Consider the following 18,750-nt stretch of genomic DNA (forward strand, 5'->3'; position numbering starts at 1 on the left):
CAATCACTGCCAGGCATGCAAATGGACACCCCATACATGCACAGGAGCCAGAGGGTGGCCCAGCCACTGCCTCCAGATACCACTAGTTCACTAGTTCACACAGGCATGTGGTGTCACACCGATCCAAACGCATGCAGCACACAGGTGACAGTTTCAACCGGCAGCCTTACCCAGGGCAGGGACCCAGCACGCCCAGGCCACAACCAGACAGACAGTGCCAGTGGAATGGGCATTTAATTGTCTCTAGGATGCTCCCAGAAGGGGGGACTGCGGGGCCTTTGGCAGAGCTCTGACTAATGGAACCAACAGAAGTGTCCATCAGCCAGTGCCAGGCAGGGAGGCAGCCCCAAGGTCTGGCTGGGGACAGCCAGCCAGCACTGGGGCTGTGGTTTAAGACAATTTCTGAGACTAGTGGATAAGGAATGTTTCTTTGGAATGGAAGGGAGGGCGCTATAAAGAGCAGGGAGGAAGGCTTGGGTTAGGTTGGGGGAGGGATGCCAAGGTCAGGTTAGGAATGACAGGGAGTTGGTCACAAGGTCCTTTCAGACCCGGTGCGGTCTGTGGGGAGAAGATGGTGTGGTCTGGTGGAGACTGTAGCCCGTTCCTGAGTGGAGACTCAGGCCAGCTTCAGGAACTCTTGCAGCGTGTTCTGTTCCACAGCCTCCACGAAGAGCTCATAGTCCTGGGGGAGGGATGGTGATCATTTGAGCACGGGGTGGGGGGTCGTACTCTGTCCAGTCCTCTGACGCTCCCCCCACCCCGACACTCCCACCTCCAGCCCCTGGACCCTACCCCGCAATACTGGTCCCCGTTGACAATCTGGGGTGGGGTGGCCTTGGGGTTGCCTGCCAAGGCTCGCATCTCATCCCGCAGGGCGTTGTCTTGAGAGATGTCTACTAGCTGGTACTGGATTCGCTTCCCATCCAGGATGCGGGTCACCTCACTCTGCTGGGACTTGATCTAGGGGCAGAGAGGGTGGGTAGGGTTAGTGGGCAGTTTGGATGGTTTCTGGCGGGAACCCTGGGCAGATGTACAAAGCTTTCGCCCCATGCCACTAAGGGAGGGAGTTAGGAGAGTGGGACAGATCAGGCTTGGGGTAGCCCTGGACGAGAGAGCCCGCCACCAGGGTGGGGTGTGAGAGGAGTCAGGGAAAGTTCGCCTGGCGCTCGGCCCACACACTAGAGGGGGGCGTGCTGAGGGCGGGCCCGGCCCCCGGTGGGGGATGGGCGCCGAGCTCTTGCCGGGGCTGCTGAGGGCCCGGGACGCCCAGGGAGCGGCTCCGGAGGGGGCCTCCACCCCGGATCCAGGTCTGCCCACACCTCGCCTCCGTCGCGGGGGCGGGTCCGGGCTCCGGGTTTGGAGCACCGGGAGCTGGCCCACGTTCTCCGCCGGCGCGGGCCCGGGCGCACACTCACCTCACGGGAGCCGGTGACCGAGGTGCTGTAGACGCGCAAGCCGCTCATGCTGCAGGCGGGCGGACGTGCAGATAAACCCGGAGACGGTGGGAGCGGCAGCTGCACGGCCCAGACGACAACGCCGCGCTCGGGAGCGGTTTCCTTCCTGCTCCGCCCGCGAGTCACCGCCCTCAGGACCAATGAGCTGCGCGGGCGGGGAGGCGGGGCCTCCGCGGCCCCGCCCCGCGCACCAGAACCCCCCCCCCCACGCTCTCGGGAGTTGTCCAGCGCCGTGGACCCCAGTCGTGGCCGCGCGCCGCCGCCCTCGCAGCCCTGGGTGATCTGGGGCTCGGAGGAGGTGGGGAGGGGCCAGATGGCAGGAGAGGCGCGGGAGGAACGTTCAGCAAAGGCTTCCCGGGCTCACCGGCTCCAGTGCATCTGTCACTTGCTCTGCAGGAAGAGGTCCCATCATCTAGCCTAGCTTGGGGTTCTGGAAAGGAGGCATACCGGAGCAGAGGCAGCCGGCAAGGAAACTTCCCTAAAGCTCCAGTCAGCTCGGGCAGGATAAGACAAGGGTGGTGGCAGGAAGCGGGGCCACGCCCTCCAGAAGCCAGATGGAGACCAAGGCAAGAGGCCAGTTGGATAGCTCTGAGAAGCGAGGAGGCAAAGGCAAGATCCACAGCTGGCTTTGGGATGGCCCCCTCCATGCTTCAGTTGGCACATTAAGGCTACCATCTCAGCAAGAAACCAGGAGGATCAGAGGGGACTTCAGCAACCTGCCCAACTTTGGAGCCTTAGCTTCCTGCTGGGTTGTACATAAAGCCTCAGATATCTCCCCTTCCCCAGACCGCTAACAGTCCAGGAACCACCCAAGCCTTCTGAGCAAACAGTGCCTCAGAAGCCACAGAAACCCAGAGGTCTCAGACTTCCTCTCTGAGAGGCCTGCTGAAACTTTCCGGTGTCAGCCTGCTCTGTGACTCAGGGTAGCTTAGCCCAGAACAAAGTGTGGATAAGTGTCTTCATTTGTCCTCAGAAAAAGGCAGAGTGTGAGCTGGGAAGGTGGCTCAGTGGTAGAGTGATTGCCTTGCATGCACAAGGCCCTTGGTTCGATTCCTCAGCACCACGTAAGCAGAAAAAGCCAGAAGTGGCACTGTGGCTCAAGTGGTAGAGTGAGCTGAAGAACTGAGGGACTGCCCAGGCCGAGTTCAGGCCCCAGGACTGACAAAAAAGAAAAAAAAGAAAAAGGCAGAGTTATAAGAACACCCCACTGCATTTGCCAAAAAGTTCCTTCTTGCTGCTGTTTGGAACTTGACTGAAAACTTAATCTCTGACTCTCAAGCCAAAAGCAAGGGGTGGAGCCAGGGGTATGGGAATGATGGAAGGCTATGGGAAACAGAAATGTCTGTTAAATTTTTTTATTCTGTAATCAAAATAGGCAATACAAATCAGTTGACATAACGAAGATGCATATAAATAACTGCTTATAAACTTCACAAGGAAAAATACCCGTGAGCATGGTGGCAGGTCTCCCAACCCTGGGTGGAGACCAACCAGGCAGCTCTGCTTTTAGGAGGCAGGAGCCCAGAGGCTGAGGGGATAGCCAGCTGGGTGGGGCCGCTCTGAATGGAAGGGATAAGTCACTCCATAAATAAAACACAAACTTGTAAAAACACTTAAGAAGGAGGCTCATTCAGTCCTGGAGTGAGGTCCAAGATGCTGCCAACAGCCCAAAGTTTGTCAAAAGTCTTGGCATGGCTGCTTCTGGTCTCCAGAACAGATGTGCTCCCCATACACACACATGGCCCCTGTGTGGCCTTGCGCCAGATCTAGAGGAGGCCTGGGACTGGCCAACAACCAGACATTAACAATTGTGGGATGCCTTCTAAACCAGGCAAGAAAAACAAAAAACAAAACAAAAGCAAATGCCCCAGAGAAACAAACCTCCAGGAAACACTGAAAGTTAACTCTCAGAGCTGACTCCTTAGGGGACCAGAACAGGAAAGGGAAAGGGTTCCCCCAACATGAAGCACAGATCACAGGGCTGACACAGCCCTGGCAGAAGGAGGAAGCAGCTTGACAAGTGCCCTGTGGCCCTCTGGGGGAAAATTCTGCCCAAGACCAGAACCACAGAGAAAGGTGTGTACTCAAAGCCCAAGAAAGGATTTACCTGGAAGGCCTGAGAACAAAGGGGAAAGAGGCTGTGTTGGGCTGCTGAAGAGTGAGGACTCCTATACAGATGGCATGGCAGGCAGGCAAAGGAGCCCTGGCTGTAACCATCAGAGCCCCCAGTCCTACTGGGTACTTTGCTAATGAACAGATCACCCTGAGGCTTCTGCAAGAACAAGAGCCCTGAGGAGGAAGCAGAAGGACTGTGCCTGAGAAAACCCAAAGAGCGAGTTCAACTCCCAGAAAGGCTGGCACATGGGGCTTGAGAATTCTCAAAAGGTTGGTACCCCTACTGGGCCTTTTCAGTCTCCCCTAAATGAGTTAGGGGCATCAGCAGCAGGTTCAAGTAATAGAGTGGGAATGAATGAAGATCCATCCTAGAGGACAGAGAGGGGGAGGTGAACAGCCGGTTGACCTGATATCAGCCAAGGGCTGGGAACAATTTCTGAGGACTTATCAGTTGAACCTGCAAAAGTTAATTAGTAACTCTCTCTCTCAAAAGGTGAATTAAGATAACAACTAACACAACCCAATAAGGCAAAGTCAGTGCAAGGGGGCCCCTCCTTCCTCCCCTCTGACTGCTCTCTGAGACAGCAGCAGGAATCTGCTAGCTAGGCTCAGAAGCCCAGGTCCTCCCTGAGGGATATGGTATGCCCCACCCCCAGCAGTCCTCACTGTGTGGCACAGTTTTCTCCCATGTCCTGGGCATATCTGTCTGACAAATTGGTCCTTAAGTCTTCGATGTCCCGGTGTAGCTGCTGAACCTCTTCAAGTTTCCTCCTGATCACATCTGGCTTCTGCAAATCTAGAGGAGTCCCTTGGTACTGTGTGGCTGTAGAGAACATTTAGAGTGTCAGAAGACAGTTGGGAGACATTTCCTAGGGAGGGGCAGTATAGAGAGGCCCATGATCTTGAGACATAGTATTGTTATTATTTTTTTGCCAGTCGTGGGCCTAGAACCCAGGGCCTAGGCACTGTCCCTGAGCTTCTTTTGCTCAAGGCTTTTTGCTTATGTGGTACTGAGGAATCAAACCCAGGGATTCTGCATGCTAGGCAAGCACTCTACCACTAAGCCACATTTCCAGGGAGGAAGGAAGGAATAAACCTACAGCCTCAGTCACGCTAACCAAGTACTCTGTGATTTTATATCCTAGTCCCAGAACATTACAAACAGGAGCTGGGGATAGCAGGCTGGTGACTTGCTAAGGCCCGCTTTTTGTACTTCGTACATACCTGGCATATATAAAGGCAATCAACTCTAAAAGAACAATAAATTAGAAAAACAAAATAAAATTTTAAAAAAGATTCCTGTTTACAAAACACTGAACATCTACTTTGTGAAACGTAGAGCACTTGCCTTGCATGCATGAGGCCCTGGGTTAGATTCCTCAGCACCACATAAGCAAAAAGAAAAAAGCCAGATGTGGCGCTGTGGCTCAAGTGGTAGAGTGTTAGCTTTGAGCTGAAGAGCTGAGGGACAGTGCCCAGGCCCAGAGTTCAGGCCCCACGACTGGACAAAAAAAAAAACAACAAAAAACTCCCAGAGGGTGCTGGGAATGTGGCAGTAGAGTGCTTGCCTAGTATGCATGAAGGCCTGGGTTCAATTCCTCATACCACATAACAGAAAAAGCCGGAAGTGGTGCTGTGGCACAAGTGGAAGAGTGCTGAACTTGAGAAAAAGCAGCTCAGGGACAATGTGGAAGCCCTGAGTTCAAGCCCTGGGACTGGCAAAAAACAAAAACAACTCCCAGAGGGCAGCACCAAGGCCTATTTGCCCTATTCACACATTACTGATAGGAAAGTTAGATGGTAATGAAAGGATGAAGACATTTCTTTCACAGGTTCCAGATTGGCCTAAGAACTCACAGTGAATGCCCAGGAGCAGAGAAAGATTCGGGTCATGGCCCTGGACCCTCTGTGTCACAATGCTACAGACAGCCTGCAGATCTTGAAGACAACTGGCCAATTCTTGGTGTAGCTCAAAGGCCATCTGGGATGTGTCTGGTGAAGGTGGACACCCTGGCTGGGCCTGGCGCAAGTGTTCCTGCAGCGTTAGGTTCTTCTCAATCAAGTCCTGGTTCTGAACTGAGAGCTGAAGACATGTGGGTAAGTATATTAACTCAGGCCCAGGGAGAGGCAAATTATCTGTGCATATGGGTGTGACACGAGTGGAGGGGAGGGTATGAGTCATAGGCAATGTCCCTCCTCACCACCCCTGCCCTTACCAACAGGCTTAGCACCCTTCCTGCACACCCCCATATCAGACCCAGTTCCTCTGGGGGTAGGCTGGGCCCAAAGGGATCCAGCATGGGAGAGGAAGCTATTCCCTAGCACACTGACTCATCAGCCTCCAGGTTTCTGTTTAGGAACCAGAGAATATACTCCTAACTATAGGAACTCTATCTGAAGCCAGTCCCTCAGCCAACTCTGTTAGCCAGGCTATTAGAGATGGCTTAACGTGAACAGTGAAATCTGAGGAGACACTGGTTTCAATCTCTCCCTGCCACCCTGACAAAGTGGCTACTAGCCAGCCTGATCACAGGCTGTCAGAGGAATATGGAGGCAAGGAAAACAATGTAACTAATGGTTCCTGGGTATGGGGCAAAAGAAAGTAAGAGACCACAGAATCTAAAGCGGAAAAGGATCCTGCTCTTCTCACCTTAGTGAACTTAGGCTTTACTATGCTGACAAGCTATTCACATCTGTCTCCTTCCTTTCATCTTCCTGAAAACTTAATTCACTCTCTTCCCACTTGCTCCATTTTAAAGACTGAGCAGAGTTCCCAGTCTTCCACCTACACAGGGCCACAATCCTGGCAGGTGGCCAGTTAACTTGATGGCCCCCTGCTGACAGTTCTGTTTACTGCATGAGGATTACCAAACTTACTGGGGGAAGAGATAAGAGACTGAGACAGGGGCTGGCTATGTGGTTTAAACTGTTATAACTAAAGCAAGAGGAGTGCCTCTTGCTTTAGCCTCCTAAGTACTGGACCACCATACCTAGCTCCTTCAGTCTTATACAATCCTCCCTCCCTAATTCCACAAACTTGTGCCTATGGGAAGACAAAAGGAGAAAGAGTGATTTCCCAAATATGAAAAACATTCCTGGCAGTTGGACCTAGAACCTTTAACATAAAGGATGAAGCAAAGTACCGTGCCATGGCGCTGCTCAATAAGCTCAGTAAGGACTCCTCCCACACTGGACTCTTGTGGGCACAAGGATGGGGAGGGAATACTGAGAAATCAGGTTTGGGGAGGCTGCTCACCTCCTTCACTGCTGTGCGCAGCTGTTGCAGGGCAGTCTCTCTCCGCTGGGCTTCCTCTCTCAGGGCCTGGCTTGTCTCTTCTTCTTGAATCACTTCTTGCTCCAGGCTCTTGAACCCCGTGGGAAGGCGTTGAATGGAACACAATAGGGATAACAAGCCTGGTTCAGATACCACCATCTCTGGCCTAACGACACAATTAAGTCCTATCCCCAAAGTACACTGCTGTGAAGAGACTGTTTTAGAAGAACCCAGCTTAGTGACTTCCCATTTAAACCTTTGGATAGCTCTCCCCACACACCAAGTGGAGGCTGACTTCTTAGCAGGACATCCCAGGCCATTCAACTTCTATTCACTTCCATCTATCTCTTCACTCCCAAGAGCCTCCATTCCAGCCACGCTGAATGATCTAATCGACAGACTCCAGCTCTAGGCCTTTTTCTCACTCCTTTTGCCTTTTGTTCAGATTGCTCTTAAGCTCTTGTCCATCAGTCTACAAGATTCTAAGGTCCATCTGAGCCTTCTTCAATCCAACATCAGATCCCAATTAATCTTTTTTTTTTTTGGGTCCAGTGGTGGGGCCTGAACTCTGAGCCTGGGCGCTGTCCCTCAGCTCTTCAGCTCAAGGCTAGCGCTCTACCACTTGAGCCACAGCGCCACTTCTGGCTTTTTTTCTTATGTGGTGCTGAGGAATCGAACCCAGGGCCTCAGGCATGCAAGGCAAGTGCTCTACCACTGAGCCACCTTCCCAGCCCAGATCCCAATTAATCTTAATCCCACCCTGTCATTTAAGCCTCCATCTTGCTTAACAGTCTGTAGGCTACACGCACAAATCTTCCATTTGAACATAACCTTTTAAATAGACAAAATGTTGTTGAGTTCAATGTTTATTTAGCTCTTAGCATGACAGGTACTAATAATGAATACACCAAACAAACAGTCCCCAATTCTGAAGAACTAACAGTCAAATGTCTATCAGTTCTGTATATGGAATGTTTCTTTTGGCAGAGATGGAAGGAGGAAAGCACCCTCACAGGCACCAAATCTGGAAAGTATGTGCATAGTGGAGAGAGATAGATACCTAAATATGTATATGTGTATGTGTGTGTGTGTGTGTGTGTGTGTGTGTGCGCGCGCGCACGTGCACGCACATGCAGGTATTGGGGCTTACACTCAGGGCCTGGGTGCTGTCCCTGAGCTTTTCTGCTCAAGGATAGTGTTCTGCCACTTGAGCCACACCTCTGTTTTTGGCTTTTTGCTGTTTAACTGGAGATAAGCATCTCATGAACAGTCCTTCCTGAGTTGGCTTTGAACTGCAATCCTCAGATCTCAGCCTCCTAACTAGCTAGAATTACAGGCAAGCACATCCAGTGCCCAGCCCACAATAATAATTTTTAAAAACTATTATTTTTGCAATATTAGGGTTTGAACTCAGGGCTCTACATTTGCTAGGCAGGTGATCACTAGCAGGTACTCTACTATTTAAGCAGCATCTTTGGCCCGATACTTAAAGAGATTTTATTGGGCTAATTCTATTTATACCAGCCTCTTCAAATTTATGTATGTATGTATGTATGTATGTATGTATGTATGTATGTATGTATGTATGTATGTATGTCAGTTGTGGGACTTGAATTCTGGGCCTGGGCCTTGGCCCAGGTGCTGTCCCTCAGCTCTTCAGCACAAGGTGCGTGCTCCACCACTTGAGTCACAGCGCCACTTCTGGCTTTCTGGTGGTTAAGTGGAAATAATAAGTCTCATGCATGGCCTTTCCTGCCCAGGCTGGCATTGAATCATGATCCTCAGATCTCAGACTCCTGTGTAGCTAGGATTACAGGCGTGAGCCACTGTCGCTTGACTAATAACCCTCTTTAATTTTTAAGCTGACTTTAACAAATAAAACATGGTTAAAATACTAGCCGGGTGCAGTTGGCTCATGCCTGTAATCCTAGCTACACAGGAGTCTGAGATCGGAGAATCATGGTTCAACGCCAGCCTGGGCGGGAAAGGCCATGAGACTCTTATCTTCAATAAACCACTCAGAAAACCGAAAGTGGCACTGTGGCTCAAAGTAGTAGAGTGCTCGCGTTGAGCTGAAGAGCTGAAGGACAGTGCCCAGGCCCAGAGTTCAAGACCCACAACCAACTTCCTATTCTCTATGTTTTTAAATATATAAAAGCAAATATAAATATGTATGTATATAATATATATATAGCTCAGTTGTAGAAATGTCTGATGCCTAACATGTAGAGATCTTGGGTTTGCTACACTGCAATACAGACTGAAAAATTGTCAAAGCCATGGAAAATCCAAGGTAACCATAATGAATCTACCTTATTCTATAAAATTGACCTGACATTTTAATTTACTTGAATAGGCTCATCATAGTTGTGTGTGTGTGTACTTATTTTGTTTTGTTGGTTATGGGGCTTGAACTCAGGGTCTGGCACTGTCCCTGAGCTTCTTTTGCTCAAGGCTAGCATTCTACCACTTAAGCCACAGCACCACTTCCAGCCTTTTCTGCTTATGTGGTACTGAGGAATCGAACCTAGGGTTTCATGCATGTTAGGCAAGAATTCTACCACTAAGCCACATTCCTAGCCCTAATTTTAAATGTTTGGCTTAGGGCTGCAGGTTTAGGTCAGTGGTAGAGCATGTACATTATGCATGAAGTCCTGAGCTCAATTCTGAGCATACATTTTACAAATTAATAAAACAAAAGGTCTTTTCTGCTTTTGTGTAACTTAAAGGCTCTAGGACATCTACTTTTTTTTTTTTGGGTCCGGTCCTGGGGCCTGAACTCTGGACCTGGGCGCTGTCCCTCAGCTCTTCAGCTCAAGGCCAGCACTCTACCACTTGAGCCACAGTGCCACTTCTGGCTTTTTTCTTTTTGCTTATGTGGTGCTGAGGAATCGAACCCAGGGCCTCATTCATGCAAGGCAAGCGCTCTACCACTGAGCCACCTTCCCAGCCCTAGGACATCTACTTTGAGATTTATTAAAAACTCTTAGCCTGCCAGGGGCTGGTGGCTCACACCTGTAATCCTAGCTACTCAGGAGGCTGAGATCTAAGGATCACAGTTCAAAGCCAGCCCAGGCAGGAAAGTCCATAAGACTCTTACTTCCAATCAACCACCAGAAAACCAGAAGTGGGCACTTTGGCTCAAATGGTAGAGTGTTCTCCTTGAGCTGAAGAGCTGTCAAGGACAGCACCCAGGCCCAGAGTTTAAACCCCACAACTGACTGACAAACAAACAAAAAAAACCCTCTTAGACTGAGCTAGGCACCAGTAGCTCAAACCTGTAATCCTACTTAGGAGGCTGAGATCTGAGGATCAAATTTCCAAGCCAGCCCAGGCAGAACAGTTCCCATGAGACTCTTATCTCTGGGCTAGAAATGTGGCTTAGTGATAGACTGCTTGCCTAACATGCATGAAGCCCTGGGTTCAATACCTCACTACCACATAAACAGGAAAAGCTGAAAGTGATGCTGTGGCTCAAGGGGTAGAGTGCTAGTGTTGGGCAAAAGTTCAGGGACAGTGCCTCGGCCCTGAATTCAAGCCCCATGACCAACAAAACAAAACAAAAAAACCTCTTTAGCCTAACTCTCAGGAGGTAAGCCAGAAGGATTGAAGTTAGAGGCCAGCTCAAGTAGTTAGTGAGTCTTCATCCCCAAAACAAAATAAAAACAGAAGAGCTGGGAATATGTCTCAAGTAGTAGAGTACTTGCCAAGCATGTATCAGCCAAGTTCAATTTCTAGCACTGCAAATAGATGAATATAGAGATAGGAAGGGAAACTATTAAAAATTGGGCACTTTTTAATGAGCTCATCAAGTGTGACTACCCATATAGACCAACCTACACCATGGACAAAGGCAGAACTATAGCCTTTAGCTATTCCTCAGAATGCATTTCATGGGTTTGGTGTGAAAATCTTTTTGAGTCCAAAGAGAACCTAAGCAAACTTGCTCACTCATGATTTCCTGAGTAAGAACACTCCCACTCTGGCCCAAAATAGAAACCAGGAGTCTCCTTTAGTTCTTCCCCAGTCTTTGGCACCCTACATCCCATCAGTCACTGATTCCTCTTAAAAGACACACCAATCTGTCCTCTCACATCCCTTCCTTGCTTACAACATTCCTCATCACCTCACGAGAATCTCCCCAACAGTCCCCTGGTTGTGCCCCTTTCCAGGCTGCCACTTTCACATTTAAACCTGAGTTGCAAACCTGACCACATCGTACTTTAAACTGGATGTTCTATCTAATAGGTTTCCATCACATTGTAAAGAGTAGAAACTATCATAGTTGGATAGACAAGGTTCTCTCACTCACTGCCTTAAAATGAATTTAGTCAAGTAAGGACATTTTGATCAATAAAGGACTGTATAACTACCTATATGGTTGGTAGTGGTCCCATAAGATACAGTTTAGTAGCCAGGTGCTGCTGGCTCATACCTGTAATCCTAGCTTCTCAGGAGGCTAAGATCTGAGGATCATGGCTCACAGCCAGCTGGGGCAGGAAAGTCCATGAGACTTATCTCTAATTAACCACAATAAAATGAAGTGTTACTATGACTCAAAGTGGTAGAGCACTAGCTTTGAGCAAAAGTACATGGCCCAGGCCCTGAGTTCAGGCCTCATGGCCAACCAAAACAAAAACAAAATCCGTAGGTACAGTCTAGAGACAGAGTATTTTAGAGTTTGTGTAAGTATACTCTATGATGTTTGCACATAGATGAAATTGCCTTAATACATTTCTCAAAATACCCCCATTGTTTAGTGGTATAAGATTGTACTTCAATAATATAAAACTATTTAAAGGCCCATATTTAAACGATGCTGTTTCATGTATCCATATCCCTCCTATCAGAATCTAGTACTAACCTCCTCGTAGGTTTTTGTTTTTTTGTTTTTTTTGTCCTGGTACTGAGCCTTAAACTCAGGGCCTTGTGCTCTTAGATTTTTCACTGAAGGCTCATGATCTGCCAATTGAGCCATATCTCCACTTCAGGGTTTTGCTGGCTAATTAGAGATAAGAATCTCACATAGGGGCTGGGAAGGTGGCTCAGTGGTAGAGTGCTTGCCTTGCATGCATGAGTCCCTGGGTTCAATTCCTCAGCACTACATAAGCAGAAAAAGCCAGATGTGGCGCTGTGGCTCAAGTGGTAGAGTGCTAGCCTTGAGCTGAAGAGCTGAGGGACAGCGCCCAGGCCCAGAGTTCAGGCCCCACAACCAAAAAAAAAAAAATCTCACATGGGCTTTTCTGCTCAGGTTCTTTGAACTGCAATCTCAGATCTCAGCCTTCTGAGTAGCTAGGATTATAGGATTCAATCACTGGGTCTGAGCTCCTAGCTACCTTTTTGCCTGTTAATTCTAATTTTAAGGCTCAGGAATTCCAGAACCTTGTCCTTACTCTTCTGTGCTCAATCACCCAGGGTGAGGTATGACTCTCACAGCACTGTGCTGAACTCCTATCATATATGTTCTGCCACAAAAAATGGTAGGTTCAGAGGAGTGACTAGGCTTTTCTTCTGTGTTCCTAACTCCAAGATCACATGGCAGAGAAAAGAACAAAAGTTTAGCTGAATTCTGTGAGTTTCTATCATTAAGTCCAACCACTATGTCCCAAGTACTCCTGCTTACCTGTACTTGTAAGTGCAACTGATCCATCTTTTGCTGTTGCTTCTCCACAATCTGAAAGGCAAAGTTATTAAGGAAGGCTGACAGTGAGGTCAGAGGGCAAAGGGCTGCATCAGGAGCTGTGATCTAGTGATCAGTCCCACTAGCTACAGACCCTTAATTATGAGACCAAGACAAAGACCAGTTAGCTCTACCTACAGAAATCTAACCCAGACTCCTGATGCTAGCTACATAGTTTCACATTTTTGTGACTCCTATGTTCCAATCACACACAGAGGTTTACATAAGAATGTATTATAAATGCATGACCAGAGGAATGGGGACCCTCACCCTAATGACCACAGGACAGTGGAACCAACTTTAGACATAGCCATTGCATGTTGTGGTCCTGGGTCTTGAACTCAAGAGCTTGAGCATTGTCCCTGTGCTTTTGTGCCCCAGGCTAGCACTTTACCACTTGAGCCACAGCTCCATTTCTGGCTTTTCTTGGTGGTTAACTGGAGATAAAAGTCTTACAAACTTGGTTGGCTTCAAATCGCAATCCTCAAATCTGAATAGTTAGGATTACAGGCATGAGCCACTGACACCTGGCCACATTATGGTTCTTGGAAAAGGACACAGCTAAAAGTTTAGCAACAAAGTTTATCCTATCCAGGGCTCTAACTGTTTGTTGGTTAGAGTTCTGGTCTCATGGACTATCCAAAAAGAAACACTGAACAGTCTCAGCTTTTGTTTTTCAGAATCTCAAGTACTCTCTGAATCACTTGTGGTTCTTTTATTTTTGGTAGTACTGGGGTTTGCACTTTACTGCTAAGCCATACCTCCATCCATTTCTGCAGGTACTGAGGCTTGAATTCAGGGTCTTCTGTTTTCTTCTTCCTCCCAGCCTACCCCTCCCTATAACTTGGACACCCTCAGTCACCTTTTGGAGAGAATCACATTCCTTCTGCCAAGATTCCAATTCCACTCGTGAATCTTCTCCATTGCATTCCTCCACAAACTGCTTATCTTGCAGGCTGAAAGACAGTTATCTTCTCCTAGAACTCTGAAGTCAGAAATGATTGGTTTTGACTCTTGGTTCAGCCATTTTTTTTCTATTTTTGAAGAAAGACACCTATTTAGCCATAGCTGAGGATGATGTCTTGTTTATTGTAATATAGAAGTCCCACACAGAAGATGCTCAATATATGTCACCTCTCTTCCCTAGGAGGCAGAATCTATGCTGTGTGCCATCATTTCTCTACTTGCCAAAGGTCCTTGTCTTTTGTTTTAGAATTTGAAAAACTAACTTTTATCGTATGTATTTATGCTATAAATGTGATATATGTAATACTATTGAAAAATATGGCTGGGCACCGGTGGCTGCCTATAATCCTAGCTCCTCAGAAGGCTGAGATCAGAGGATAGAGGTTCAAAGCCAGCCCTGGCAGGAAAGTCTTAATTCCAATTAATCACCAGAAAACCAGAAGTGGCACTGTGGCTCAAGTGGTAGAGTGCTGGTCTTGAGCTGAAGAGTTCAGGGACAGCATCCAGGCCCAGAGTTCAAGCCCCATGACTGACAAAAAAAAAAAAAAAAAAGAAAAGAAAAGAAAAAGAAAAAGAAATTTTGGAAAATATAACTCCTTTTTCCTTGGTCTGGAGACTAGGGCACAACCAACTTTGTCCCCTAACTCTAGTTCTGACTCCAATCAATGGCCTCCTCAAATGGGGCCCTCACAAATCATTTCCAGCATGGCCCATCTGCAGGGTTGCTGTGATTGAATACAGGAGAGATCCAATCAACCCATTAGAAACTGAATTTATTCCCAAGAGGCTGCTGAAACAGCCACCAATTTTAGAAACTGCTATTAAGATGGAGGAGCTCCCAAGTCACCTTGAGAATATATTATTATGATACCTTGTTTTGTTCTTAGATCCCGTTCTGGCAATACAGAGTAATTCCTAGGCTTGAGGAGAAAAAAGATGCTCCTGGCAGCCTTTTGTTTACAAGGTTCAAAATGCAGGCTACTGGTACCAGGATCCACTTGAAAATAAATACCTCATTTCCTAGTTTATAGTATTTTCATTATTCAGTTAGTTCCAGTCCCAGTCTTAGAAAAAAAAATACAATAAACATACACCCTATCCCCTCCACCCCCTCATCATATGAAGTGAAGGGGGCTGCATATTCACCCAAGGTTACACAGGTAAGCAAGGGAGGTAGGCAGTACCAAAATCCATCTCTCTCCTCTGTTCCTCAGTCTCACAGGAGTATTTACCTATGTCTAGTAGAAGAATGTGCTGCTTCCCTCTGTCTCAGGTTTTCCAGCTGAACCTCCTTCTCTCGACAGCTTCCCTGGGTCTCCTTCAGTAAACTTTCTAGTTCAATCACTCTCTCTTGCAGCTCTGTGTTCTTCAACTCAGCATCCTTAAGCTGTATGACAGGATCCCATGCTTAGGTCAGTAAGTCAAGGAATACTGAATGGACACCTGAGAAAATCTTCAGTCTTGGGATAGAGGTATGGCTTAGGATAGAGGGCCTGACTAACAAGGGCCCTGAATTCAACACTGATACTGTCCCCACATGAGAAGAAAAAATTTGCAATCCAGTTGTAAGTTTGCCAAATATAAATCCAGACATTAATTCCTTTAGGGTTTTTTTTTTTCAGGAAGCCTTAGAAAGTTTCCCCTGCCTGTTCATTCCCTGACTGTTCCAGATATGATCAAAAGATTGCTTCTACCTGCTGGCTCTGCTTTTGATGGTCTTCCAGCGTAGGCAAGTCAGCCAGGTAGCGTTCCAAGGTCTCAATACGCTGCTGTTTCTCACGGTTCTGCTCCGATTCCTTCTGACACTTTTTTTTCAAATTATTGATATGTTTGTCACGACCTTTGACCTATGAGCAGAAATATCAAGAGTCTATCTCTAGGGCTGGGATGTAGCTCAGTGGCAAGGCACTTACATAGCAAGTGCAATGTCCTGGGTTCGATCCCCAGTTCCAAAAAAGAAAAAAAAGAACCTGTCATTATTCACACTTTTTTCTTTTTTTGTTTGTCATGGGGCTTGAACTCTGGGCCTGCACGCTGAACCTCAGCTCTTCAGCCCAAGGCAAGTGCTATACCACTTGAGCCACAGAGCTACTTCCAGTTTTCTAGTGGTTTATTGGAGATAAGAGTCTCATGTACTTTCCTGCCTGGGCTGGCTTTGAACTGTGATCCTCAGATCTCAGCCTCCTGAGTAGCAAGGATTACAGGCGTGAGCCAACGGTGCCTGGCTAAATTTTTTTCAAACTGAACTTTTTTTCAAACTTTCTCCCCCTCAGGACTATGTATACTATTCTGCAAATAAAAATAGGAAGCTAATCAAATTTTGTCTTTTGAAAGGTGGGAACTGGTGGCTTATGCCTATAATCCTAGCTACTTAGGAGGCTGATTTCTGAGGATTGCAGTTCAAAGCCAGCCCGGGCAGGAAATCCACGAGACTCTTATCTCTAATTAACCACCAAAAAACTGGAAGTGGAACTGTGACTCAAGTGATAGAGTGCTAGCTTTGAGCAGTAAAGCTCAGGAACAGTGCCCAGGCCCTGAGTTCAAGCCCCAATATTATAACAAAATTTTTTCTGCTGTATGGGACTGGGATATAAACTGTAGTCTGAACTTTCTAAAGGGTAAAGATGAAGAGCTCCTGAGGCCTTGACTTTTTTTTTTGGGGGGGGGGGGTCTGGTCGTGGGGCCTGAACTCTGGGCCTGGGCGCTGTCCCTCAGCTCTTCAGCTCAAGGCTAGCGCTCTACCACTTGAGGCACAGTGCTTCTTCCAGCTTTTTTTTTTTTTTTTTTTGCTTATGTGGTGCTGAGGAATCGAACCCAGGGCCTCAGGCATGCAAGGCAAGCGCTCTACCACTGAGCCACCTTCCCAGCCCCAAGGCATTGACATTTGAAGGTAGGCACTCTACCACTTGACTAAGATCCTCAGCCCTGAGGCAGTTTTTATAAGCTTACAGCACTTCTGTACTATAATTAAGAATTTACACTATAAGGGCTGGGAAGGTGGCTCAGTGGTAGAGCGCTTGCCTTGCATGCATGAGGCCCTGGGTTTGATTCCTCAGCACCACATAAGCAAAAAGAAAAAAGCTGGAAGTGGTGCTGTGGCTCAAGTGGTAGAGCGCTAGCCTTGAGCTGAAGAGCTGAGGGACAGTGGCCAGGCCCAGAGTTCAGGCCCCACAACTGGACCAAACAAACAAACAAACAAAGAATTTACACTATAAAGAATTTCTATAATAAAACTTTTTTCTTAGGATAGGACTGTCTGTTACACAGAGAGGGTAAAGAGTCCACCAAGAATGAATTTATGCTAACTAATAGATGACTCAGAAATAGATCTAACTTCCTATAAGAAGTAGAGACTGAGGGCTGGGAAAGTGGCTCAGTGGTAGAGTGCTTGCCTTGCATGCCAGAGGCCCTGGGTTTGATTCCTCAGCACCATATAAGCAAAAAGAAAAAAGCCGGAAGTGGAGCTGTGGCTCAAGTGGTAGAGCGCTAGCCTTGAGCTGAAGGACAGCGCCCAGGTCTGGAGTTCAGGCCCCATGACCGTACCCCCCCCCCAAAAAAAAAAAAAGAAGTAGAGACTGAGTAGGGCTTACATAGTAAGATTCTATTGATGAACTTAGATATTCTGGATATTCCTTGAAGAGACAGTCCTACTTTCAGGACTCTGAGACCTCACTCTATATCTCTCTTTATCTGGCAATTCCCTAATTGTATCCTTTATCCAATACTATAATGAAGGTGGCTACCATGATATACATCTGTTAGTCTCAGCTACTTAAAAGGATGACTTGGGTCCAGAAGTTTGATTCGAGGCTGGGCAACAAACTGAGACAGTAAAAGGAAAAATAAAAAGCCCAACAACTGTAATTCTAAGTATAGTGCTTTCTAGACACCTGGGAGTCATTCTAGAGATTGAAACTGAAATAATCACTGGAACCTATGGATTTGTGGCCAGTTGAATGGGTGGCATGGGAATGAAGAGAGAGGAAAGGGATGAAAAGGAAAAAAGGAAAGAAAAATATCCTACAGTTGTTTTCTGGACTTCTGGGAGTCGTTCTAGAGAGTTACTGAACTTGAGGAAGTCATCAGCCAGTTGGATGGAAGAAGCAGGCATCTAAAGCAAGTATATTTTGTTGGGGACACCAGCTTTAAACCTGCGGAGACTGATGTTAATTCCAAGTGGTATGCCTCAGAACTGAATTGCAGTAGTATTCATAACTTCCCTGCAGACACAATCATTAAGTCTGGGCTGGTAAGAAAGGTAACCCTCCTTCCCCAAACACCACCCACAATACATTCATGTGCAATCATCTGAAAGGGCTAATGAGACTATAAATTCTTCGAGGAAAGACTATGTCCATTTTGCTACATATCATTTCACTAACGTCCAACACAGTGCTTGGCACAGAGCAGGCAATCAACATAATAAAAATATTGGAGACTTCCTCTTTGGCTTATGGACAAGGAAGCTGAGAAAACAAAAAATATAAGGCAGATAACTGATATCACAGATGAGACATAGGCCACTTATAGTAATAAAACCATCTTTGAAAATCAGCCAACAGCTTTACCATCTCAGATCTAATCTATAACCACCAAACTTTAAATCTGTAATTCTTACATTTCACTTTGCATCAGAATTACCTGGAAGATTAATGAAAATGCTGATAGATTAATTTTAGATTAAAAAACAAAAAAGTAAACTGACCACAGATGTTTATCTTAATTCCCTTCTAAAACATCTAAAAAAATGATAAAAGGAATTAACTATCATCCTAAACAACAGTAAGAGCCAGGTGCTGGTGGCTCACATCTATAATCCTAGCTACTCAGGAGGATGAGATTTGAGGATCATAGTTCAAAGCCCCAGCAGGAAAATCTGTGAGACTCTTACCTTCATTAATCATTACAAAACCAGAAGTGGCTGTGGCTCAAAGTGGTAGAGAGCTAGCCTTGAGCCAAAGAGCTCAGGGACAGTGCCTAGGACTGGAGTTCAACCCCAGGACCAACAAACAAACAAACAAAAATAACAGGATGATAATGTGGAATTTTAACCTATTTACAAAAGATGAAAGTTGACAGAGAGGCATAAATAATTTGAGGAGCCATAGTTGGCATTGGGGAGTTACAAACAATAATGGGGAACAAGCCGGATGTTGGTGGCTCATGCCTGTAATCCTAGCTACTCAGGAGGCTGAGATCTGAGGATCTCGGTTCAAAGCCAGCCCAGGTAGGAGAGACCGTGAGACTCCTATCTCCAATAA

The 18,750-nt window shown here is 47.0% G+C and overlaps 2 protein-coding genes across 3 annotated transcripts in view; both read right to left on the reverse strand.

Moving 5' to 3' along the window:
* Positions 1–215: 215 nt before the first annotated feature.
* Positions 216–1,562, reverse strand: Sh3bgrl3 (SH3 domain binding glutamate rich protein like 3). The gene is made up of 3 exons (XM_070037573.1): positions 1,416–1,562; positions 793–960; positions 216–682 (listed from the first exon to the last, which is right to left on the reverse strand). Exons 1-3 carry the CDS (start codon positions 1,461–1,463, stop codon positions 617–619), a joined length of 282 nt encoding a protein of 93 aa, XP_069893674.1. The 5' UTR covers positions 1,464–1,562; the 3' UTR covers positions 216–616.
* A 1,027-nt stretch (positions 1,563–2,589) lies between these two features.
* Positions 2,590–18,750, reverse strand: part of Cep85 (centrosomal protein 85) — a 45,825-nt gene continuing 29,664 nt past the window's right edge. Inside the window, exons 8-14 of one of the 2 annotated variants that reach the window (XM_070037574.1) lie at positions 15,184–15,336; positions 14,722–14,876; positions 13,386–13,479; positions 12,467–12,517; positions 6,826–6,933; positions 5,427–5,652; positions 2,590–4,392 (exon numbers count right to left, since the gene is read on the reverse strand). In XM_070037574.1, the coding sequence (XP_069893675.1) occupies positions 4,232–4,392; positions 5,427–5,652; positions 6,826–6,933; positions 12,467–12,517; positions 13,386–13,479; positions 14,722–14,876; positions 15,184–15,336 (948 nt within the window). In that variant the 3' untranslated portion in view covers positions 2,590–4,231. The remainder of the gene's footprint in view (positions 4,393–5,426; positions 5,653–6,825; positions 6,934–12,466; positions 12,518–13,385; positions 13,480–14,721; positions 14,877–15,183; positions 15,337–18,750) is intronic. The other variant, XM_070037575.1, reaches the window with a different exon arrangement.

The sequence above is a fragment of the Dipodomys merriami genome, unplaced genomic scaffold (genome assembly GCF_024711535.1).
Source record: "Dipodomys merriami isolate MVZ:Mamm:240054 unplaced genomic scaffold, mDipMer1.0.p SCAF_28, whole genome shotgun sequence".
Lineage (NCBI taxonomy): Eukaryota > Metazoa > Chordata > Mammalia > Rodentia > Heteromyidae > Dipodomys > Dipodomys merriami.